General features: G+C 36.9%; 3 protein-coding genes across 3 annotated transcripts; all 3 read right to left on the reverse strand.

Annotated features, from left to right (window-relative positions):
• LOC308233751 (olfactory receptor 8K3-like) lies at window positions 1–8,505 on the reverse strand (the record flags this gene model as incomplete). The annotated part of the gene is made up of 2 exons (XM_080640698.1): window positions 1–614; window positions 8,127–8,505. The coding sequence occupies 2 exons, from the start codon at window positions 8,503–8,505 to the stop codon at window positions 1–3; spliced, it is 993 nt and encodes a 330-aa protein (XP_080496824.1).
• A 6,887-nt stretch (window positions 8,506–15,392) lies between these two features.
• Window positions 15,393–16,345, reverse strand: LOC308233752 (olfactory receptor 8K3-like; the record flags this gene model as incomplete). The annotated part of the gene is given in 2 exon segments (XM_080640699.1): window positions 15,393–15,436; window positions 15,439–16,345. Coding segments are annotated over 2 exon segments (951 nt in total).
• A 9,027-nt stretch (window positions 16,346–25,372) lies between these two features.
• Window positions 25,373–26,323, reverse strand: LOC308233753 (olfactory receptor 8K3-like; the record flags this gene model as incomplete). The annotated part of the gene is made up of 1 exon (XM_080640700.1): window positions 25,373–26,323. One exon carries the CDS (start codon window positions 26,321–26,323, stop codon window positions 25,373–25,375), a length of 951 nt encoding a protein of 316 aa, XP_080496826.1.

Raw genomic sequence — 26,323 nt, forward strand, 5'->3', positions numbered from 1 at the left:
CTACCATATCTTACAGTGAATTTTCAACAGAATATTTGCACACATGCTCCAGGTTTTAGTTAGGGCATTTTTCACCTCCTTGTTCCTCAAACTGTAAATCAAGGAATTCAGCATGGGTATGACCAAAGTGTAAAATAAAGAGGCCATTTTATCAGTATCCAGTGAATGACTGGACTTGGGCTGCACATACATAAAGAATAGGGTCCCATAGAAAATGACTATGACTGTCAGGTGAGATCCACAGGTAGAGAAAGCCTTGTGCCTGCCCTCTGCAGAATTCATCCTGAGGATGGCAACCAGGATCAAAATGTAGGACACAAGGACCATCAGAAGAGATGAAACTAGATTAAAAGCTGCAAAACTCAGAATGATCAATTTGATTTCATGTGTGTCTGAGCAGAGCAAAGATATCAATGGCACACTATCGCAGTAGAAATGTCTGATGACATTACAGCCACAAAATGATGAAGTGAAAATTTTTGTGGTGATCATCAAAGACAAAAAGACACTGTATAGATAGGGCATTGTGACCAGCAAGTGACATAATCTTTGTGACATGATGACTGTGTAGAGCAGGGGGTTACAGATGGCCACATAGCGGTCATAGGCCATTGCTGACAGAATACAAATTTCACCAGTGATAAACATATTGAAGACAGTGAGTTGGGTAGCACACCAATTATAGGAGATTGTATGTTGATTGACAGCTAAATTTACTAGCATCTTAGGTCCTACAGTTGTTGAGTAACCAAGATCAGTGAAAGCCAAGTGTCTCAGGAAAAAGTACATGGGTGTTTGTAGCCTGGAGTCTGTCTTGGTGAGAATAATCAAGCCCAGGTTACCCACCAAGGAGACTAGGTAAACAATGAGGAAGAGCCCAAATAATGGAGCCTGCAGCTCTGGGTGGTCCGTGATCCCCATTAGAATGAATTCGTTCAACATTGTTAGATTGTGGTTGTCCATTAGGCCATTCAGGAAACCTATAATGCGAATACATACAAAGCTAATCAATAAATGCCATGAGCTATGATTAGAGATTTCCATTGTAATAAGTGATTAAAGGTTTCAATATTTCATTTATGGCTTGTTGCTTTAATTGGCTACTCTAACACTTGACAACTCAATTATCTCTCTCCCAGCTTAGTGAAGCTCTTGACAGGTTTCTCAGCTTTGACACAATAGCACAAACAAAAAAGTAAAAAAGCAGAAATTGGTGCTTTATCAAAATTATAAAACAGACTTTTGTGCACTGAAGGACATTATCAAATAATTAAAATACAACCCACACAAAGTAAAAAAAGATGCAAGTAATATATCTGTGAAAGTTCCAGTATATAAAATATACAAAGGATTTGGAAAACTCAACAACAAAATGGTAAACAACCCACATATTTTTTAAAAAAAGGCAAAAGACCTGAACAGACATATATTATGGAAAATATACAAGTGAGCAATAAGTACATGAAAAGTGGCTTAAGAGCTTTAGTCATTAGAAAAATACAAGTTAAAACTACACAGGTACTGTTTTACACCCTCTAGGATGGTTATTTTAAAAAAAAAATAGAAAATTACGTATTCTGACAACAGTGTGGAGGTATTAGAATCTTTGAACACTTTTTGAGGTCATTTAAACTGGAATAGCCAACTATGAAAACATTTTGAGGGTTACTCAATAAGCTAATCATAGAATTGTTATTATGACCCCAAAATTCCACTGTTAGATATATACCCAGAAGTTAGGAAAAACTTTGTTAAGTTTACACAAAAACTTACAGGTAAATATTCAAAGCACTATTCATAATAGTAAAAAATAGATATAAACCAAAGGTTCATCAACTTAAAAAATGATATAGCCAGTATGGTATATCCATACAATGAATCACCAGTGTAGGGCAAGCAGGAGGCAGCTGATCAATGATTCTCTCTCATCATTGATGTTTCTATCTCATTCTCTCTGCCTCTCCCTTCCTCTCTGAAATCAATAAAAATATATTTAAATAAGTAAATACTAGTAAGTAGAGTGGAAAAGAAACCTTAATTTTAGGCATAATGCATATTCCTGCTTTACAATTTTGCAAAGACTGTTCTTTACTTAAGTCTGTATTTGTGTATATTTTAAATTTATTCCCAATTTTTGTTAGATGTGCATTTAGTTATTCAAGATACAACTTGATGGCATTTCAAAGACCCTTCCAAGGCTTGCACGTTGAGAGGGAGGGCATGTCCTCTTACCAGACATGGTGGGACGGAGGTGCAGTGTAGTGCAATTTATGCTTTAATATTTTGCTTTGGCCTCACCTCCCAGTAAAAGTGGTGACTTTCAAATAACATTGATCCTTTCAATGATATTTGTAAAGTTTGGATACATGTGGAAAATTTTAAACAGAGAAATGACAAGGTTTATAAAAATATTGATAAAATTCTTTTAATTTAGAGGTAACTGGAAAACATTATGAATATACCTTACTATTGAGGTTAATAAGTCTGAAACACATCCAATTAACTACAAATAACAACATCATATTTGACATCTTGATTAAGGGTCCAAGTTAAAACAAATCTTATGATCTCGGGATTTGAGATTTTTAATGCTTCCTCGCTCCTCAGAGGTCTCATATTTACTATATCAACATAAATGTCTAGCTTTCATCAAAAATCATAACAAAGTAGCTATTGAAGCTTCATTTATTAAAGCAGGTTGTTAAAGCTATGGCTAAATCACTGAGTTTGAGTATTAGAGACTCACTGTTAAATGGGAGATGGGCCATGAAGGGTCCCCGGACCTCAGAACATGTCAGGGAAGCAGGTACAGACTACTCACCTCCAAGAAGGAATCTCACTGTGCTTCCCCATGATGTGTCCCTAAGATAACCCAATAAGAAGAATTTACGGGTTTCCTTGGTCCTTTGAGATTGTCCCTGAGGGGAAAGGATACAATTTGTTAATTATGCTTAAAGCATTTGAAAACTTGAAACAAAGCCGATGGGATATCTGCTAATTGTACAGGACATCTTTCTAGTCCCACACAAATAAAGTTATATTAGGTACCTTTCCTTGGTTTCTCTTGGTTATTGTTTCTTTAGGAGAAGCATTTTAGTTTTGTTTTGCAAGCCTTAATTGTCTCCTCTAAAAGGAGTGTCTGCTTATGATTTTACCACTGAGGACATAATAGATATGTTTGCACAATGTCTTACATTGTTTTGAACTTTATAAGGGAAAATAGACATGTGTAGCTATTTTCCCCTTAGTTGTGGTGTATTTAACTTATTAAAGTGCTAGTGGCCTGGTGCACGAAATTCGTGCATGGGTGGGGGGTGGGGGGGGGTGTCCCTCAGCCCTGCCTGCACCCTTTCCAATCTGGGACCCCTCGAAGGATTTCCTACTTCTGGTTTACAGGGATTGGGCCAAAACTGGCAGTCGGACATCCCTTCTTAATCCGGGACTGCTGGCTCCTAACTGCTCACCTGCCTGCCTGCCTGATTGCCCCTAACCACTCTGCCTGCAGGCCTGCTCACCCCCAACTTCCCCCCGCCGCCGGCCTGCTCGTCCCCAAATACTTGCCCCTGCCAGCCTGATCACCCCCAACTGCTCCCCGTGCCAGCCTGCTTGCCCTCAACTGTCCCCCCTGTTTGTCTGCTCACCCCATCTGCCCTCCCCACTGGCCTGCTCACACCCAACTGCCCCCCTGCTGGCCTGGACACCCCCATCTGACCAGCACTGACAGCCTGCTTGCCCCCAACTGGACCCCTGCTGGTCTGCTCACCCCAACTGCCCCCCCCCCAGCCTTATCACCCCAAATGGCCCCCCTACCTACTGGCATGATCACCCACAACTGCCTTCCCATCCTGGCCTGATCACCCACATCTGCCCTCTCCTCTTGGCCTCCAACCGCCTCTACCTTGTCCCCGCCACCATGGCTTTGTCCAGAGGAACGTGCAAAAGGTCTCGTGGAAGGTCTCCCAGTCTAATTAGCATATTACCCTTTTATTAGTATAGATAATATACATATTTAAGAAACCATACATGATAAATTAATATTTATAAAATTAACACAACTGTGTAGACAGGATCTAGATTACAGCAATTACAACCACTAAAATAAATAAAATATTATCAGGACTCCAAAATAATCCTTTATTCTTCTTTCTATTATGCACTGTTGTCTTACACACACACACAGTCTGACTTCTAATAGCATAGATTATTTTCACCTATCTTTGTTACTTTATACAGTATAGAAGAAATCCTGTACATTGTTTTTTGTATGTCTGGGCTTTTTCACTTGATATATTGCCATAGGTATTTCTAGAGTGTTCATCCTAATTTTTTATGTATAGTTCCATTTCATCACAAATTATTTATCCATTATCCTATTTTTGAATATTAGAATTGGTTCCAATTTCAAGGTTTTATGATTACTCATATTATTAACATTGTATTACATTTTATGCTTTGAAAATAAAACTTTTTCCTCTTCTTTAGGTATTTATAAAATGTTAAAATTGGATTTATTACAGATAACCACATATTATTTATAAAAATATTTCCCTGATATATACAATTCCCTGATAATTGTAATTAAAATAAAACAAGAATAAATTTTTTTGTGTAGTCGCAACTTTAAAGCTTCTTTTCCCAACCCTGTAAATGCACCAGCCCTTCTACCCTTGATAAGCATTTAACACCTATGATGGCCACATCTGCCAAACACATTATCCTCCAGTGGGCATAATTACTCAACAATGGAATGGCTGCTTCATAGAGAATACACATACTAAAATTTAGTCATTTCTACCATTAGCTTTTCAAAGTTTTTATAACAATGTACATGTCCTCAAACAAGTAAAATAATATTTGCTTTCCACATTGGCATCAACATTTTGAACTATTGTTCAAAATTTTTAATTTTAGCCATTCTGCTGGGTGTATAGTGATTTCACTGTATAACCTTAACATACGTATCTAATGATTAATGATATTTTCAAGACATTTATGAATTTTTGGCTGTTTTGATAGCTTTTGTTATGAAGCATTTCTTCAGGTGTGTTGACCACCCTGGTTCCCTTTCCCCCCACAGTACATTGATGGTCTAAATCATACTTAATTTAACAGTTTGGCAATTTGTTTTACAAATTACTGATATCAGTACTCATATGTGTATCAGAAGTGTTCTCTCAGGATTTTATTTTATCTCTTCTGTGGTGTCTATTGATATTTTGATAAATACAAATTTTTATTTTGGATACAGTGCTATTCTATATAATAAAGAGGTAATATACAAACTGACCATCACTCCAACACACAAGATGGTCGCCCCCAGGTGGTCAAAGATGGCCACCACAAGATGGCCGGCAGGGGCGGGCAGTTGTGGGCAATCAGGCCAGCAGGGAAGGGCAGTTGGGGGTGATCAGGCCTGCAGGGGAGGGTAGTTGGGGGCGATCAAGCCTGCAGGGGAGGGCAGTTGGGGAGAACAAGGCATGCAAGAGAGGGCAGTTCGGGATGACCAGGCCTACAGGTGAAGGCAGTTGGGAGGGACAAGGCCTGCAGGGGAGGGCAGTTAGGGGTGACCAGGCCATCAGGGAAGGACAGTTAGGGGAGACCAGGCCAGCAGGGGAGGGCAATTAGGGGCAATCAGGCCGGCAGGGGAGCAGTTAGGCGTCAATCAGGCTGGCAGGGGAGTGGTTAGGGGCAATCAGGCAGGCAAGCGCATGGGAGCCAGCAGTCATGGATTGTGAGAGGGATATCCGACTGCCCATTGAGGCCCGATCCTGGAGATTGGGCCTCAATGGGCAGTTGGACCTCCCTCGAGGGGTCCCAGATTGGAGAGGGTGCAGGCTGGGCTGAGGGACAAGCCCCCCCTTTCATGAATTTCGTGCACCGGGCCTCTAGTATATGTATATTTCAGTGTTATAATTTTTGTACTTTATAAAGAAATCTTTGCTTATTCCAAGTCATGAAGATATTCTTTCTTGAAAAGACTTTGTGCTTTAGATTTCTTTATTTTTTATGAATATAAAATATTCATAATTAATTTTATATTTGATGCAACCAAATTACTAAGTTTTATGATTTACATAGGAAACCTAAATGAGCTAGGTCAGTTTACTATGAAACCCTCCTTTCCTTATTACATAGCATGCATTTTTTATTTAAATCAAGTGAAATTACATGTGTGAGTCACCTATTGGACAAATTATTTTCATTTATTTTATTGGTCTTTCTACATGCACTGATGGCACAGTTTTTTAAATATGATTTTGGAGAGGAGGGCATGGTTGGATGGAGTGAGGAAAGGAAAGAGGGAGGAAGGAAGGGAGACAGACAGAGGGGCATCCATTGGAGAGAGATATATCATCAATAGATTGGTTGCCTCCCATAAACACCTGGACCATGGATCAAACCCTCAATCCCAGCATGTGCCAGACTTGGAATTAATCCTGCGACCTTCTGGTGCCTAGGATGATGCTCCAACTACCCAACTTCCACTGTCAGGGCCTGATGGCCCAATTTTCAAATAACCTGGTTTTATTAAAGATATTGATATCTGTAATTATAAGCGCTTTGTATTCTTCCTTCTTTTAATATATTTCCCTGACTACCCTAAAAGTTTTGCATTTACACAGAAATTTAATATGAACTTGAGCAGTAAAAAATACTATTGGACTTTTCATTGCTAGTGCATTAAATCTATAGAACAATTGCGGGAGCATTGATCTCATCACATTTGTTATTTCCAATCAATGGACATGGTATATTGCTACATTTATGTCTCCTTTAATAACCCAGTAATAATTTTGTAGCTTATAGCAGTGAAGTAATGCAAAGAATTCATTAGGATGTTCTTTAAGTATTTTACAAATTTTATTGTTGTGTAATCAATACTTTAAAATTTTATTTTCATCTCCTTTTTACTAGTGTAGAGGAAATTAATCTTTTATATGCTTGGTTACCTTATATCCACCAATCTTGCAATATGCTTTTATTATTTCTCATATTTCAAGTTGACAATTCCTTTACAATTTTAATGTACACAATAATATCACTTGAAAATAATTACACTATTATTTCTGCTACCCCAAGCATATACATGTTCATGTATGCTTTAAAGGGAATCTGATATGCCACCAAGCCAAAGGAAAATATAGTTAAACTGTCATTAAGGCAAATTGTTTATGTATTATTCATTGCTGTATATATGTTCACCACTGATAACAGTAACTGCCATCATCTGTATGTCACTATGCCAGTATGATGGGCACCTGTCTTTAAATGTTGTGGAAGATACAAGTAACATAAGTACTTGGCAATGTGAAAACAGTTATTGGGGCTTTTATCTCACAGTAAAACCTGAGGACAAATCAGAGTTGAAACCAGAGGATAATCACTACTTCAACATCTATAAGGTGAAAGCAACAAAATAATATTTCTACTCTCCCATGCCTCTTACAGATCACTGCTTTCTAAGTCCTATCATATATCACAAACAGGTTTTACACCTAATTTATTGCTTACACAGTCTATATAAAACGTCATCTGGGGCGTTTGCTCAGGTTTTCCCATATCCTTTGCAGGGCACCTTTCACTTCTTTGTTTCTTAAGCTGTAGATCATGGGGTTCAGCATGGGTATGATCAAAGTGTAAAACACAGAGGCTATTTTATCACTATCAAAGGAATGACTTGACTTGGGCTGCACATACCTGAAGAATAGAGTCACATACAATATAACCACTACTGTCAGGTGAGATCCACAGGTGGAGAAGGCCTTGTGCCCTCTGCAGAGTGCATCTTGAAGATGGCCAGGAGGATCCGTATGTAGGACACAAGGACTACCTGGCCAGGAGGATCCGTATGTAGGACACAAGGACTACCAGAAGAGATGAAACCAAATTAAACACTGAAAAGATCAGTATTATCAACTCAATTTCACGTGTGCTTGAGCATGGCAGTGTCAGCAATGGAAGACTGTCACAATAGAAATGATTAATGATATTATGGCCACAGAAAGATGAAATAAAAATCTTTATAGTGATTATCAGAGAGAGAAAGGCACTGTGGAGATAGAGTACTGCTACCAATGCCCAGAAAGCCCTTGGTGACATGATGACTGTGTAGAGTAGGGGGTTACAGATGGCTACATAAGGGTCATAGGCCATTGCTGACAGAATACAAATTTCACCAATGATGAATAAGATGAAGAATGCTAGCTGGGCTGCACAACATTTGTAGGGAATAGTCTTTTGTTTTGTTACAATGTTTGCCAACATTTTTGGTCCCACAGCTGTTGAATAACCAAGATCAGTGAAAGCCAGGTGTCTGAGAAAGAAGTACATGGGTGTCTGAAGCCTGGAGTCCATCTTGGTGAGGATGATCATGCCCATGTTGCCCACCACGGAGACTGCATAGATGATGAGGAACACCCCAAAGAAGGTGGCCTGCAGCTCAGGGTGGTCTGTGATTCCCATTAGAATGAATTCTTTTAGCACTGTTAGGTTTTGTAGGTCCATCCAGGTTTATCAGAAAACCTATTCTGGATAAAGACATTCACATATTCAATAGCTTTTATGTAGTATCATCTAGCAATTTTTTTTTTGTATACAAAGTTGGTATAAATAAAATAAATCCTAGTATACCAGTTAGGCTATATTAATATAATCCACTTCCCACAAATAAAAACAGAGACAAGAATAAAGTTGGAGATAGAGTTTTGTGTTTTCCAAGGGGGGAAATTTGTCCCCCTCTAACATTTGATAATATTAGAAGCATTTCGGTTGTCACACCTGAAGGATCTGTGCTACTGGAACACGTGGTTGGCGTCTAGTGAGGTTGCTAATTATCCTACTGTGTTAGTGTATACCCCCAACAAAGAATTTTACAGCCCCAAATGCCAGTAAGTCCAATGGTGGCAAACACTGTTATATGTAATGATATAGATATAAACATAGAAAAAGGCAGTAAATATAAAAAATGTTGAAAACTGTAGGCATTAGGTTTGTAGATCATTAAGCTTTTCTGTTGTCTTTTATGCAATGATAATTACATAATTGCACTTATCAAATTATAATCACACTATGTGACATGAACCTATGTTAATTACCTAATAGAATTTTATAAATCCAAATTCCAATTATTTGTAGAAACATTTGGAATCCCCTCATTTTATACATAGTCCTTTCATTTAATTTACTAAAAGTCATATTGATTTGTCATGCTAAAGTATCATCTATAACAATTTCAGATGCCATTTATTAATGTTTAAGTTTCATAATCATATATTCAAATATTTGTAAGTATTCGATAATATAGACGCAATTTTTTATAATACACAAATATTAATTTTAAAATGTTCAAAATAAATATTATTATATTTTATGTTAGAATTAAAAAAAACATATTCTTTTTAAGCCATTATGTCTATAGTTGATACAGGATGACAAATTTAGCACACAACTGATATTGGACGAATGTGTATCTTATGGAAACGCTTAAAGATCATAGTAGATATTATGTGTATAGGAAAATATACACAGGTAGTTAAAGTCTCTGTTATACTTACATTTGTTGGATATACTAAGGAGTCCTTAGGGCTAATGATTAAGTGTTCTTAATTTCTATACACATCAACAAAATCAATTATTCTTCATAATATAGTTGGGAAGATAAATAGGAATTAAGTGTTTCAATGTACTTATGGTACCTGGAAATATCTCTCTAATAGCAAATACATGTCATTTTTATTTTGTGTGTCCACTTTTATTTTTAAGTATAGACAGTATGTTGCTGAAATAGGTTACCTTTACATATGTCTACATACATTCTTTTTGTGTGACATAACTTCTTTGTCTGGAGTATGCTGATAAAGAGCCCAAGTAGTCTCTTATCCAGGTAACTGTTCCTAGTGCACTCCTGCCTCTTTCCACCAGGACCCAACTCCCTGACTGCAAGTAGAACATAAATGTGTTGTTATTGTGAATAATTGATCTTCTTCCTTACTTACAATATTTAATAAAAATTCACATAAAACCTGACATATCTTCTTTTCTCTGGGTGCATTATAACTAACATACGTTATTATTTTGTTGACATAAAATATATATTTTGTCATAGTGGAACCTAAGCTAGTATGAGGAAACTGAGCAAATTGAGAGAAAGGAAGATCACTGGAATGGGTCTTACGTAATGAACTTTTGTAAACATTCCCTTTGGATAAAGACATTCTCTACTGAAAAAAAAAAGTAGGTATAAAATCGCTATATTACACAACAGTATATTGGCAAGATAAAGTTCAAAGATATATATATGGATTCCATGATGTTAAAGTCTGGCCACAAAGGACTCCTCCATAGTATAAAAAAGCTTTTAATGTAGACATAAATAATTATCATTAAAAATATATTTAGAAATATCCATGACATGCCACCAGTTTAAAAAAATACTAGAGTAATGCCAAAGTAAAATAAGGATGGCTTCTAAGATCCAATAAATAATGGATAAAACATGTTATATACATTTTCTATGAAAACAATACAATTGATTCTGGCTACAAGGAAAATATAAATAAGAGTCAGTGAATTAGGTATAAGAAAGCATATAAAAATACAAAATTTAAAGCATTACATTTTAAATGTGTTTAAGGGAAATCCACATTTTTCACATAAAACATTGCTTCTATTGGTGTGAGCTTCTGATATACTATCCTGTTCCCAAGTACCTACCATTTTAAGTCAGAAATACTGTTAAGAAAAATGTAAATGAATGGAATAAGAAACAATATAATTTTTTTTAGGTGCAATGAAAGGCTAATGAAAAAAATACATCGTTAGATGATGGTTTTCCTGTAAGATAAGGGAAGGAAGAAGGGCTTTCTCTCACCAGCTTTAGGTTTCTACAGGAAGCATCAAATTAGGTTTGTATAGTTTACTATCTCTGTCGACTATCAGATTATCATTGTTAAAGATATACTCGCTGAGAAATTATATGTGATTTCTGACAGATTTCACTGGAAATTGAACACAGTGTACTTGTATCATCACCATAACACAAATCTTCTACCCTCCAAAAATTGCTTTTCACATCTCAATGTAAGGTGAAAACACCCTTTTTGCCCATCAAGTTTATCAGAAAAAATTCAAATTCATACATTGATTTAAATATCCAATAATTATTACAATATTTTTAAGAAGAAGAGCCTAGAGGCACTAAATGACTCAGGGTTTGGAAGGACATAACACTGGAAATTGAATACGTTCAGCTTGATAATTCTGTCGGTATTTTTAGTTTTCCATTCCTGACTCTTTGTTTGGCTTTCTTTTCTCTTGATTTTGTCTTCTGTTATTCTTATGATTAAGTATTTATATGATACATACATTTCACATGAGCAATATGACACTAGCATTTCAAAGATGCTTTTTAGCATTTGTGAAAATATTTGAACAATTCATCTGAATTGAAAGGAGAGCAGTTCTATTTTTCTCATGCATTATCAATAGCATACTATGCACTGAAGCCAATCAGAAGTCCTGATATTTTAATTTGGTTTTCCATAGAAAAAGTTGTTATCTTGCAAATGTCACCAACACTATTCAGATATTGGTATAATACAGCATCACATAAAATATCTATCTGCTTACCTGTGATGAACCCTCTCATGCTCTCCTGGTATGCTTCATGACATGAAATAGTGAGAACAATTTATAGATTATTCCCACTGTCTGATACACTCCCTGAAGGCATGCCAAGCAATTTCTTAATTGTCCCAGGAGAATTTGAAAGTTTAACAAAGTTCAAGGAGGGGAATTTATTGATTGTATTCATCAGTGAATTAGATTTGTTTGTTTTTGCATTCAATTCTTACATTTTACTCGGGATTAAATTTCCCTCTCTTTTTCTACTTTGATGATTACTTTTTATGTCTAATGGCTAGGTTATGGTGGCTGGTTCTTTGCTCAAAAATCAGTATAGGGTTGCTGTGAAGATTTTCTTTAGATGTGATTATCACTTAAATCAATATACTTTGAGTATAGCCAATTACCCTCCAGAATGTGGGTGGGCCTCATTCAATCAGTTGAAGGTTTTTAAATAGTAAAGCCTGATGTTTATATGTTGTGTATTTGTGTGTGCATATATATACTAATATATATATATATATATATATATATATATATATATATATATATATATAAATCTCTTTCTATCTATCTATCTATCTATCTATCTATCATCTATCTATCTATCTATCATCTATCTACTTTCAGATGTTGCTTTTATAACTTTTTAAAATCACAAAACAATGTTCAGTTTAGGCTAATTATTCTCCTTTACCAGAGTAAGACCTTCTTGTGTATTCTACAAAAACCCCATGAATTATGAATTTTTCTACTCTGTGTAACAAATTGTCACACTTCCTGCCTCAGTTTGAGTTCTGAGTACTGTTGTCTTTATTTTTTTTCATATTGAAACAGGAATTTTAGGGGGATATAGGCAAGTATGGGGAATTTTTAGAATTGGGGTCCAAGGAAAAAAAACATAGGGAGAAGGTACATTTCCATAACACAATGAAGCCAGGTGCAGTTACATTTTCATAAGACAAGGAAGCAGCAACAGATACATCTTCATAACACAAGGAAGCCTGGTACAGTTACATTTGCATAAGACAAGGAAGCAGCAACAGGTATATTTCCTTAAGACAAGGGAACTGGTAGTAGCCAAAAAAGGTCTATAATTACAAAATAAAGAAGGAAGAATGCCCAGAAGGAACAGGAGGACAATGAGGGAGGAGGTCCTCAGAAATCACTATAGTAACCAATTCCAAAGGGAATATTGACCAATCAGAGGGGATATCAAGGCACCAAGATCTGCAGCCTTTATAAGCCTTAGGGAAAAGGAGCTCAGTGGGACCCTTTCCCCCTTCCTACATGGGAGTCCATTCTGTGGGATTCTTTCCCTCTCCCCTTGTGGGAGTCTGTACTTGTTCTTCAATAAATCTCCACCTTTGCTATACCACTTTCTATCCGTGGATTCATTCTTCGACTCCAGTGGACAAAGAATCCTGGTTCTAGTCCAAAAATTCCATATCAATATGATTCTTTCTGTAGCCTTGGGTGGTTTCCACTTGCATGTGCTGATCAGTCATCCCTTGAATAACTGAGAAGGATTATCTGCAGATGCCCACTTTCCTTTCCCTGTGAAACCGCTGGACTTTAGTACTCTGTCTTATGAACTCTATCTGCCTGGTCTCACTGGACTGTCAACTCTGCCTCATCAGCTGTAGTTTTCTTCTAGGTTTTGACCTTGATAGGGAGGCCTAGAAACTCTCTTAAGAAAGGAGAGATGGGTAATCATAGTTCACCTCCCTTATTCTTCATCTCTCAGGGAAACTGTTTTGTTGCCTAATATCATTGTTTTGAAAATTATTGTTTCTTACATCTTGTGTTTGTTCTTGTTTTACTAGAAAGGTAAGTCCAGTCCCTATTATCTTCATTAGTTGGAAACAAAAAAGAGTATTCAACATATCTTAGGTGAGCTCGGGAACCAGTTTTTCTATTCTTTAAAAGTAATTAATATTTTTTCAAGCCTATAAAAAACCCCATCAATATGTAGAAATATTATTGACCTTTTCTTAAAAAATGTGTTAAGAATCTACTCATTTCTTATCCTCTGACTCTTTCTGCCGTGGCTTAAGTTTCTGTCCTCTCCCAATTATCACAATTAAATGAACTCCCTCAGGATTTCCCACTTCCTTTTTTAGTATCCTACAACTTATTATTTGTACAGAGTCTATGGTAGCAACCATACTCGGGTAAAAACTGCTGTTTGAATTTTAACCCTGTTATTCTGTCTTCTACACACACTTACTTGCTTAAACAATAGGGTAGTTACCTCAGCACATAAATCCATCCCACATCACAAAGGTTATTTTCCTGTGCCTGTGGACCAGAACCACAGGAGATTGATTCCCACTGACTCAGTAGCTCCAGGAGTTGAAACTGCAGACAACTTTTAGAGATTATTAACTTTGCTTAATTCTGCTTCTGTACAATCTGCTTTCGCAAGATAGGTCCATATTCCAATCCGATGTCCAGCAGGATGCGGCTGGGGGCTCGTTTAGAAAAAGGAAAATTTTTGTGGCTTAGACCTTTAAAAGGACTGCCCACACCTGAAACGGTGCGGTCGTGAGGGTGGACTCCACCTGCTTGTGGTGCTCTCACGGAAGTCCTGGCCAGCTCAATAAATCCTTGCCTGCTTTTTTAAATCAATCAGCAGCCTCCGGTGGTCTTATTCTGACTCCATTGTCGACCCTACAACAATGTCATTTAATAGACTTTTACGCATGCATATAAGCATAACCAATGGATAAAAGACACTGCGGAGGGGGGCAGGTAAAGGCATGTACTGGGGGGAAGGGGAGGCCGGGGGGAGGTCAATGGGGGGAAAAAAAAGAGACATATGTACTACTATTTGTAATACTTCAAACAATTAAAAAAAAAGATGCTGAAATGGCAAAAAAAAAAAAAAAGATTAATTTAATCACTGTTGGCTCAAAATCCTCAGGGTCCTTTTATCAATCAGAAGAAAGGGCAAGTTTTACAATGGTCTATATAGTCCTACAAGGTCAACTTCAGTTACAATTTTATTATCACCTCTTCTATTCACTAATCACATTTTATTCTTCAACCATATTTGATTCTGATGTTCCATAATACAACAACAATATTGTCATTTAAGAACTCTTGCATTTACACTTCTCTCTCTGTGATATGGTCTTCTCCTAGATAGCCACATAGTCCACTCACTCATATCTTCAAGTGTTTATTCAAATGTCACCCTTAGGGACAACATTAAAATTTAAACTCTATTCTGGCTGCTTGTTCTATTACATTTTTATATTGCTCAATACCATCCATCATATTATATAGCTTACTTCTCATTCTGCCTATATTCTGATTGTGTCTTAGCTCCATAAATAGATAAATTTTTTTTATTACTCTTAACAATGTAAGTATATTTCCTTCAATTAATCTATTTATATAATCAGGTAATTTTTATATATATCAGGTATTTTTTTGTGTGCCTATACCATGTAATTTTGAATATAATATAGAAGCTACTTTTATAAAAATAAATATTTAATGTAAGCAAAAAAAAAAGGCTACATGTGAAAACATATAGAAATGATACCTAGTCTGACTTTGAATATTTACAGGTTAATATCTGATGTATAAGCAGAAAGTAGTCATTTATTAGTGATATCTTTTGTTTGAAAATAATAAATACTTTTCTTATTTCTATACTATCACACATTGATTCTTGCCAATTTCATGAAGGTAACAACACAAGATTAAAGCATTGACACTCAGTATACATTAGCTAATACATAATTAATTGCTACCATATCTTACAGGGAATTTTCAATAGAATGTTTGCATAAATGTTCCAGGTTCTAGTTAGGGCATTCTTCACGTCCTTGTTCCTCAAACTGTAAATCAAGGGATTCAGCATGGGTATGACCAAAGTGTAAAATAAAGAGGCCATTTTATCAGTATCCAATGAATGACTGGACTTGGGCTGCACATACATAAAGAATAGGGTCCCATAGAAAATGACTATGACCGTCAGGTGAGATCCACAGGTAGAGAAAGCCTTGTGCCGGCCCTCTGCAGAATTCATCCTTAGGATAGCAACCAGGATCAGAATGTAGGACCCAAGGACTATCAGAAGAGATGAAACTAGATTAAAAGCTGCAAAACTCAGAATGATCAATTTGATTTTATGTGTGTCTGAGCAGAGCAAAGATATCAATGGCACACTATCACAGTAGAAATGCCTGATGACATTACAGCCACAAAATGATGAAATGAAAATTTTAATGACTGCTAGCAAAGACAAAAAGACACTGTATAGATAGGGCATTGCGACCAGCAAGTGACATAATCTTTGTGACATGATGACTGTGTAGAGCAGAGGGTTACAGATGGCCACATAGCGGTCATAGGCCATTGCTGACAAAATAAAAATTTCACTGGTGATAAACATACTGAAGAAAGTGAGTTGGGTAGCACACCAATTATAGGAGATTGTATGTTGATTGACAGCTAAATTTACTAGCATTTTAGGTCCTACAGTTGTTGAGTAACCAAGATCAGTGAAAGCCAAGTGTCTCAGGAAAAAGTACATGGGTGTTTGTAGCCTGGAGTCTGTCTTGGTGAGAATAATCAAGCCCAGGTTACCCATCAAGGAGACTAGGTAAACAATGAGGAAGAGCCCAAATAATGGAGCCTGCAGCTCTGGGAGGTCCGTGATCCCCATTAGAATGAATTCGTTCAACATTGTTAGATTGTGGTTGTCCATCAGGCCATTCAGGAAACCAACCTATAATGGGAATACATACAAAGCTAATCAATAAATGCCATGAGCTATGATTAGAGATTTCCATTGTAATAAGTGATTAAAGGTTTCATTATTTCATTCATGGCTTGTTGCTTTAATTGGCTTTCTAACAATTGACAGCTCAATTCTCTCTCTCCCAGCTTAACAAAGCTCTTGACAGGTTTCTTAGATTTGACACAAAAGCACAAACAACAAAAGTAAATATGCAGAATTAGGTGCTTTATCAAAGTTATAAAACAGACTTTTGTGCACTGAAGTACATTGTCAAATAATTAAAATGTGACCCACACAAAGTAAAAAAAAAAATGCAAGTAATGTATCTGTGAAGGTTCTAGTATATACAATATACAAAGGATTTGTACAACTCAACAACAAATGTAAATAACCCACATATATTTTAAAAAGGCAAAAGACCTGAACAGACATTTATTACAGAAAACATACAAGTGACCAATAAGTACATGAAAAGTGGCTTACAACATTAGTCATTAGGAAAATGCAAGTTAAAACTACACTGAGGTACTGTTTTACACCCTCTGGGATGGTTATTTAAAAACACACACACAGAAAAGTACAAATGTGGACAACAGTGTGGAGATATTAGAACCTTTGAACACTTTTTTACGTTATTTAAACTGGAAAAAGCCACTATGAAAACATTTTGATAGTTAATCAATAAGCTAATCATAGAATTATCTTTATGACCTAACAATTCCACTCTTAGATATATACCCAGACGTTAGAAAAACCTTTGTTAAGTTTACACAAAAACTTACAGGTAAGTCTTCGTAGCATTATTCATAATAGTTAAAAATAGATATAATCCAAAAGTACATCAACTTAAAAAAATATAGACAGTATGGTATATCCATACAAGGAAATATTAATAATTCATAAAAGAAAAAATTATTGATACATGCTACTACATGAATGAGCCTTTAAGACATTATGCAAAGTGAAAGAAACCAACTAGGAAAGGTCACATGCTGTACAATTACATTATATGAAATATCCAGAATAAGGATATTGATAGAGGCAGAAACCAGAATATTTGTGGCTTGTTCAGGAACACAGAATTAATTCTCAAGAGGTAATACACTTAGTGTATATAAATAGCATTATAAGTGTCATGGAATAAATGAGAGTTTAAAACCTGGACACTTTTCTGTATCTATGCTAGTAAATACCAGTCTCTCTACATGTGAGAAAATATATGAGATAGTGAAACACTAACCTCTTTTTTTACATGAATTTCTATTTCCATTTAGATTATTTTATGTGATAATTGAGGATGACCTGGTTCTGACCTCTTAAATGTGTTTTTACTCAATACTCTCAAAATATGTAACAAATGCAAGGGGAAGAGCTTAGCATTGGACCTTCACTATAAAATTGCACTAAGAGTTCAGATCAGTTAAACTATTCCCCAGCTCTGTGTCCCTTCCTCTGCCAGATACTGCTTTCAGCTCTAACATAAGTGACAATAAATGAATTCTACATTGAGAGATCAATAAAATATTCATAATGTACATATTACAACACCCAAGTCATTTTTGAGTGAAAATATAGATAATTTTAGAAAGAGCTACTAAATAAATAGAGTGGAGTCTGGCTGGCATGGCTCAGTGGTTGAACATCTACTTATGAACCAGGAGGTCACAGTTTGATTCTAGGTCAGGGCACATGCCCAGGTTTCTGGCTCGATCACCAGTGTGGGGCAAGCAGGAGGCAGCTGATCAATGATTCTCTCTCATCATTGATGTTTCTATCTCATTCTCTCTGCCTCTCCCTTCCTCTCTGAAATCAACAAAAATATATTTAAATAAATAAATACTAGTAAATAGAGTGGAAAAGAAACCTTAATTTTAGGCATAATGCATATTCTTGCTTTATAATTTTGCAAAGACTGTTCTTTACTTAAGTCTGTATTTGTGTATATTTTAAATTTATTCTCAATTTCTGTTAGATGTGCATTTAGTAATTCAAGATACAACTTTTTTTTCAGTTTTTATGATCTTCTTCTTTATTTGTCACTCTATTTGCTAAACCTTTTTAAAATATTTTTTTCAAACTTTTATTAAGGTATTATATGTGTACATATCTTACCATTGCCCCCCCCCCACACCACTCCCATACCTGCCCTCACCCCCCAATGTTTTGCATCCATTGGTTACTCTTATATGCATGCATACAAGTCCTTCAGTTGATCTCTTATTTCCCCCACCTCTCCCTAACCTTACCGCTGTAATTAGACACTCTGTTTGATGCTTTACTGCCTCTGTAACTATCTTTTGGTTCATCAGTTTATAATGTTTTTCATTATCCCTAAATGAGTGAGATCATGTGGTATTTTTCTTTCATTGACTGGCTTATTTCACTTAGCATAATGTTCTCTAATTCCATCCAGGTGTCTACAAATGGTAGTAATTCCTTCTTTTTTATGGCAGCATAGTATTCCATTGTGTAGATGTACCATAGTTTTCTGATCCAGTCATCTGCTGACGGGCACCTAGGCTGTTTCCAAATCTTAGCTATTGTAAATTGTGCTGCTATGAACATAGGGGTGCATATATCCTTTCTGATTGGTGTTTCTGGTTTCTTGAAACTAGATCACCAACTTACACCATACACAAAAATAAACTCAAAATGGATACAGGACTTAAATATAAGACGGGAAACCATAAAAATACTAGAGGAATCCACAGGCAGCAAAATCTCAGACATATGCCAAAAGAACTTTTTCAGTGATACTGCCCCTAGGGCAATGGAAGCCAAAGAGAAAATAAACAAATGGGACTACATCAAAATAAAAAGCTTTTGCACAGCAAAAGAAACCATCAACAAAACAACAAGAAACCCCACTGTATGGGAGAACATATTTGCAAATGGTATCACTGATAAAGGTTTAATTTCCAACATCTACAGGCAGCTTATACAACTTAATAAAAGGAAGATAAATGATCCAATAAAAAAAATGGGCAACGGACCTAAATAGAATCTTTTCGAAAGAAGACAGAAGGAAGGCCAAGAGACACATGAAAACATGCTCAAAGTCACTTATTATCCGAGAGATGCAAATCAAAACGACAATGCGATACCATCTCACACCTGTCAGAATGGCTATCATCAACAAATCAACAAACGACAAGTGTTGGTGAGGATGCGGAGAAAAAGGAACCCTCGTGCACTGCTGGTGGGAATGCAGACTGGTGCAGCCACTGTGGAGAACTGTATGGAGTTTCCTCAAAAAACTGAAAATGGAACTCCCATTTGACCCAGTAATCCCACTCAAGATACAACTTGATGGCATTTCAAAGACCCTTCCAAGGCTTGCATGTGAGAGGGAGGGGATGACCTCTTATCAGACATGGTGGGACGGAGGTGCAGTGTAGTGCAATTTATGCTTTAATATTTTGCTTTGGCCTCACCTCCCAGTAAAAGTGGTGACTTTCAAATAACATTGATCCTTTCAATGATATTTGTAAAGTTTGGATATATGTGGAAAATTTTAAACTGAGAAATGACATGGTTTATAAAAATATTGATAAAATCCTTTTAATTTAGAGGTAACTGAAAAACATTATGAATATACCTTACTATTTGAGGTTAATAATTCTGAAACACATCCAATTAGCTACAAATAACTATATCATATTTGACATCTATATTAAGGGTCCAAGTTAAAACAAATCTTATGATCTAGGGATTTGAGATTTTTAATGCTTCCTCACTCCTCAGAGGTGTCCTATTTACTACATCAATGTAAATGTCTAGCTTTCATCAAAAATCATAATAAAGTAGTTGTTGAAACTTCATTTATTAAAGCAGGTTGATAAAGCTATTGCTAAATCACTAGTTGGAGTATTAGAGACTCACAGTTAAATAGGAGATGGGCCATGAAGGGTCCCCGGACCTCAGAACAGGTCAGAGAAGCAGGTACAGACTACTCACCTCCAAGAAGGAATCTCACTGTGCTTCCCCATGATGTGTCCCTAAGATAACCCAATAAGAAGAATTTACGGGTTTCCTTGGTCCTTTGAGATTGTCCCTGAGGGGAAAGGATACAATTTGTTAATTATGCTTAAAGCGTTTGAAAACTTCAAACAAAGCCGATGGGATATCTGCTAATTGTACAGGACATCTTTCTAGTCCCACACAAATAAAGTTATATTAAGTACCTTTCCTTGGGTTCTCTTGGTTATTGTTTCTTTAGGAGAGCATTTTAGTTTTTTTGCAAGTGTTAATTGTCTCCTCTAAAAGGAGTGTCTGCTGTGGATGGGTGGATAAAAAAGCTGTGATATTTTTACACAATGTAGTACTACTGGGCCATAAGAAGGACGGAAATCTTACCTTAGGCACTAGCATGGAGGGACCTGGAGATTATTATGCTAAGTGAAATAAGCCAGTCAGAGAAAGCCAAGTACCATATGATCTCAATTACATGTGGAATCTAATGAACAAAATAAACTCACGAACAAAATGTAAACAGAGGCATGGATACACTGAACAGACTGACAGTTGTCAGAGCAACAGGGGGGAGTGGAGGACTGGGTGAAAGAATTAGCCAAAGAACATATATGGATAACCCAAGATACTGACAAAAGTGAGTGAAGGTGGGCAAAGTTGTGTGTGGAGGTGGGCAAAGGTGTGTGTATATGGTGCGGGGGTAGGCGGGAGGAGGGAAGGGGCACATTTGTAATAAAAATAAAGTTGAAAAAATAAAAAATAAATAAAATGAGTATCTGCTTATGATTTTACCACTGAGGACATAATGGAGAAATGTTTGCACAATGTTTTACATTTTTTTGAAATTCATAAGGGAAAATAGGTATGTGTAGCTATTTTCCCCTTAGTTGTGGTTTATTTAACTTATTAAAGTATAATACACATAGTAACAAATACATACATTATCCTTCTAATAAAAGAGTAATATGCAAATTGACCAGCACTCCAACACACAAGATGGCCGCCCCCATGTGGTCAAAGATGGCTGCCCCCATGTGGACACAAGATGGCCACCATAAGATGGCCAGTAGGGAAGGGAAGTTGGGAGGGACCAGTCCTGCAAGGGAGGGCAGTTGTGGGTGATCAGACCAGCAGGGGAGGGCAGTTGGGAGGGACCAGACCTGCAAGGCAGGGCAGTTGGGGCAATGAAGCCTGCAGGGGAGGGCAGTTATGGGTGACCAGGCTGGCAGAGGAGGGTAGTTGGGGGTGACTAAGCCTGCAGGGAAGGGCAGTTGTGGGGGGACCCAAGCCTGCAGGGGAGAGCAGTTGGAGGTGACCAGGCCTGCAGGGGAGAGAGGTTGGGGGGGACCAGTCCCAAGGGAAGGCAGTTAGGGGAGACTGGGCCGACAGGGGAGGGCAGTTGAGGGGGATCAGGCCAGCAGGAGAGGACAGTTGGGGGGAACCAGGCCTGCAGGGGAGGGCAGTTAGGGGCAAACAGGCTGGCAGGGGAGCAGTTAGGCATCAATCAGGCTGGCAGGGGAGTGATTAGGGGGTGATCAGACTGGCAGGCAGAAACGTTTAGGGGCAATCAGGCAGGCAGGCAGGCAAGTGGTTAGAAGCCAGCAGTCCAGGATTGCCAGAGGGATGTCTGATTGCCCTTTTAGACATCCCTCAAGGGGTCCCAGATTGGAGAGGGTGCAGGCTGGCTGAGGCCCCGCCCCCTGGCCCCCGTTGCCGAATTTCATGCACTGGGCCTCTAATAAATGTATATTTATAAAATTAATACAACTGTGGAGTCAGGATCCAGATTATAGCAATTATAACCACTTAAAAAACAAAATGTTATCAGAACTCCAAAATAATCCTTCATTCTCCTTTCTATTATGCATTGTTGTCTTACACACACACACAGTTCTGACTTCTAATAGCATAGATTATTTTCACCTATGTTTTTTACTTTATACAGTATATAAGAAATCCTGTACATTGTTTTTTGTGTTCTGGGCTCTTTCACTTGATATATTGCCATAGGTGTTTCTAGAGTGCGCATCCTTATTTTTATGTGTAGTTTCATTTTATCACAAATTATTTATCCATTATTCTATTTTTTAATATTATAATTGGTTCCAATTTCAAGGTTTTATGATTGCTGATATTATTAACATTGTATTCCATTTCATGCTTTGAAAATAAAACTATTTCCACTTCTTTAGGTATTTATAAAATGTTAAATTTGGATTTATTATAGATAATCACATATTATTTATAAAAATATTGCCCTGATATATACAATTCCCTGATAATTGTTATTAAAATAAAATAAGAATGAAGTTTTTTGCGTAGTCACAACTTTAAAGTTACTTTTCCCAACCCTGTAAATGTACCACCCCTTGTACCCTTGATAAGCATTTAACACCTATGATGGACACATCTGCCAAACACATTATCCTCCAGTGGGCATAATTACTCAAGAATGGAATGGCTGCCTCATAGAGAATACACATACTAAAATTTAGTCATTTCTACTCTTAGCTTTTCAAAGTTTTTATAACAATGTACATGTCCTCAAGCAAGTAAAATAATATTTGCTTTCCACATTGGCATCAACGTTTTGAACTATTGTTCAAATTTTTTAATTTTAGCCATCCTGCTGGGTGTGTAGTGATTTCATAGTATAACCTTAACATACTTATCTAATGATTAATGATATTTTGAAGACATTTATGAATTTTGGCTGTTTTGATAGCTTTTGTTATGAAGCATTTCTTCAGGTGTGTTGACCACCCTGGTTCCCCTTCCCGCCATAGTACATTGATGGTCTAAATCATACTTAATTTAACAGTTAGGCAATTTCTTTTACAAATTACTGATATCAGTATTCTGTGTAGAGCATATGTGTTTCAGAAGTGTTCTCTCAGGAATTTATTTTATCTCTTCTGTGGTGTCTGTTGATATTTTGATAAATACAAATTTTTATTTTGTATATAGTGCTATATATGCATCTTTTTCAGTGTTATAATTTTTGAGCTTTATAAAGAAATCTTTGTGCCGAAACCGGTTTGGCTCAGTGGATAGAGCGTTGGCCTGCGGACTGAAGGGTCCCAGGTTCGATTCCGGTCAAGGGCATGTACCTTGGCTGCAGGCACATCCCCAGTGCGGGGTATGCAGGGGCAGCTGATCGATGTTTCTCTCTTATCGATGTTTCTAGCTTTCTATCCCTCTCTCTTCCTCTCTGTAAAAATATCAATAAAATATATATAAAAAAAGAAATCTTTGTTTATTCCAAGTCATGAAGATATTCTTTTTTCAAGAAACTTTGTGCTTTTAGTTTGCACATTTATATTCATAATTAATCTTATATTTGATTCAAGTAAATGAATAAGATTCATGTTTTACCCAGGAAACCTAAATGAACTAGGTCAGTTTACTAAGACACCCTCCTTTCCTTATTACATAGCAGTGCATCTTATGTTTGAATAAAGTGAAGTCTCTTACGTAAGTCACTTATTGGACGAATTACTTTCATTTATTTTATTGGTCTTTATACTTGCACTGATGGAACAGTTTTTTAAATATGATTTTGGAGAGGGAGGCAGGTTTGGAGGGAGTGAGGGGAGGCAAGAGGGACAGAGGGAGGAAGACAGAGAGAGGGGCATCCAAGGGAGAGATATATCATCAATAGATCGGTTGCCACCGAAACCGGTTTGGCTCAGTGGATAGAGCGTCGGCCTGTGGACTGAAGGGTCCCGGGTTTGATTCCAGTCAAGGGCATGTACCTTGGTTGCGGGCACATCCCCAGTGGGAGGTGTGCAGGAGGCAGCTGATCGATGTTTCTCTCTCATCGATGTTTCTAGCTCTCTATCCCTCTCCCTTCCTCTCTGTAAAAATATCAATAAAATATATTTAAAAAAAAATAGATTGGTTGCCTCCCATAAACACCTGGACCAGGGTTCGAACCCTCAACCCCAGCAAGTGCCCTGACTTGGAATTAATCCTGCACTCTTCCAGTGCCTGGGCCCGATGGCACAATTTTCAAATAACCTAGTTTTATTTAAGATATTGATATCTGTAATTAAAAGCGCTTTGTATTCTTCCTTCTTTTAAGATATTGCTCTGACTAACATAGATATTTTGCATTTACACATCAATTTGATATCAACTTGAGTATTAAAAATAGTATTGGACTTTTAACTGTTAGTGCATTAAATCTACAAAAAAATTTAGGGAGCATTGATCTCATCACATTTGTTATTTCCAATCAATGGACATGGCATATTGCTACATTTATGTCTTTTTTAATAACTCCATAATGATTTTGTAGCTTCCAGCAACTAAGTGATTCAAATAATTCATTAGGATGTTCTTTATTTTATAAATTTTTGTTGTATAATAATAGTTTAAAATTTTATTTTCATCTCCTTTTTACTAGTATATAGGAAATTGATCTTTTATATGCTTTCTTACCTTATATCCACAAATCTTGCAATATTCACTTATTGTTTCTCATGTTTCAGGTTGATAATTCTTTTGGATTTTTAATGTACGCAATAATGTCACTTGAAAATCATTACAGTATTATTTCTACTTCCCCAAACATATAATTGTTCATGTATGCTTTAAAAGGAATTTGCAATGCTACTGAGCAAAAGGAAGATATAGTTAAACTGTCATTAGGGCAAATTGTTTATGTATTATTCATTGCTGTATATATGTTCACCACTGATAACAGTAACTGCCATCGTTTGTATGTCACTATGCCAGTATGATGGGAACCTGTCTTTAAATGTTGTGGAAGATACAAGTAACATAAGTACTTGGCAATGTGAAAACAGTTATTGGGGCTTTTATCTCACAGTAAAACCTGAGGACAAATCAGAGTTGAAACCAGAGGATAATCACTACTTCAACATCTATAAGGTGAAAGCAACAAAATAATATTTCTACTCTCCCATGCCTCTTACAGATCACTGCTTTCTAAGTCCTATCATATATCACAAACAGGTTCTACACCTAATTTATTGCTTACACAGTCTATATAAAACGTCATCTGGGGCGTTTGCTCAGGTTTTCCCATATCCTTTGCAGGGCACCTTTCACTTCTTTGTTTCTCAAGCTGTAGATCAAGGGGTTCAGCATGGGTATGATCAAAGTGTAAAATACAGAGGCCATTTTATCACTGTCAAAGGAATGACTGGACTTGGGCTGCACATACATGAAGAATAGAGTTGCATACAATATAACCACCACTGTCAGATGAGATCCACAGGTGGAGAAGGCCTTGTGCCTGCCCTCTGCAGAGTGCATCTTGAGGATGGCCTGGAGGATCAGTACGTAGGACACAAGGACTACCAGAAGAGATGAAACCAAATTAAACACTGAAAAGATCAGTATTATCAACTCAATTTCACGTGTGCTTGAGCATGGCAGTGTCAGCAATGGAAGACTGTCACAATAGAAATGATTAATGATATTATGGCCACAGAAAGATGAAATAAAAATCTTTATGGTGGTTATCAGAGAGAGAAAAGCACTGTGGAGATATGGGACTACTACCAGAGCCCAGCATACCCGTGGTGACATGATGACTGTGTAGAGTAGAGGGTTACAGATGGCCACATAGCGGTCATAGGCCATTGCTGACAGAATGAAAAGTTCACTAATAATGAACAAGATGAAGAATGCTAGCTGGGCTGCACAACAGTTGTAGGGAATAGTATTTTGTTTTGTTACAATGTTTGCCAACATTTTTGGTCCCACAGCTGTTGAATAACCAAGATCAGTGAAAGCCAGGTGTCTGAGAAAGAAGTACATGGGTGTCTGAAGCCTGGAGTCCATCTTGGTGAGAATGATCATGCCCATGTTGCCCACCACAGAGACGGCATAGATGATGAGGAACACCCCAAAGAAGGTGGCCTGCAGCTCAGGGTGGTCTGTGATTCCCACTAGAATGAATTCTTTTAGCACTGTTAGGTTTTGTTGGTCCCTGTAGGCCAT

Source organism: Plecotus auritus, assembly GCF_963455305.1.
Source record: "Plecotus auritus genome assembly, chromosome: 9".
Lineage (NCBI taxonomy): Eukaryota > Metazoa > Chordata > Mammalia > Chiroptera > Vespertilionidae > Plecotus > Plecotus auritus.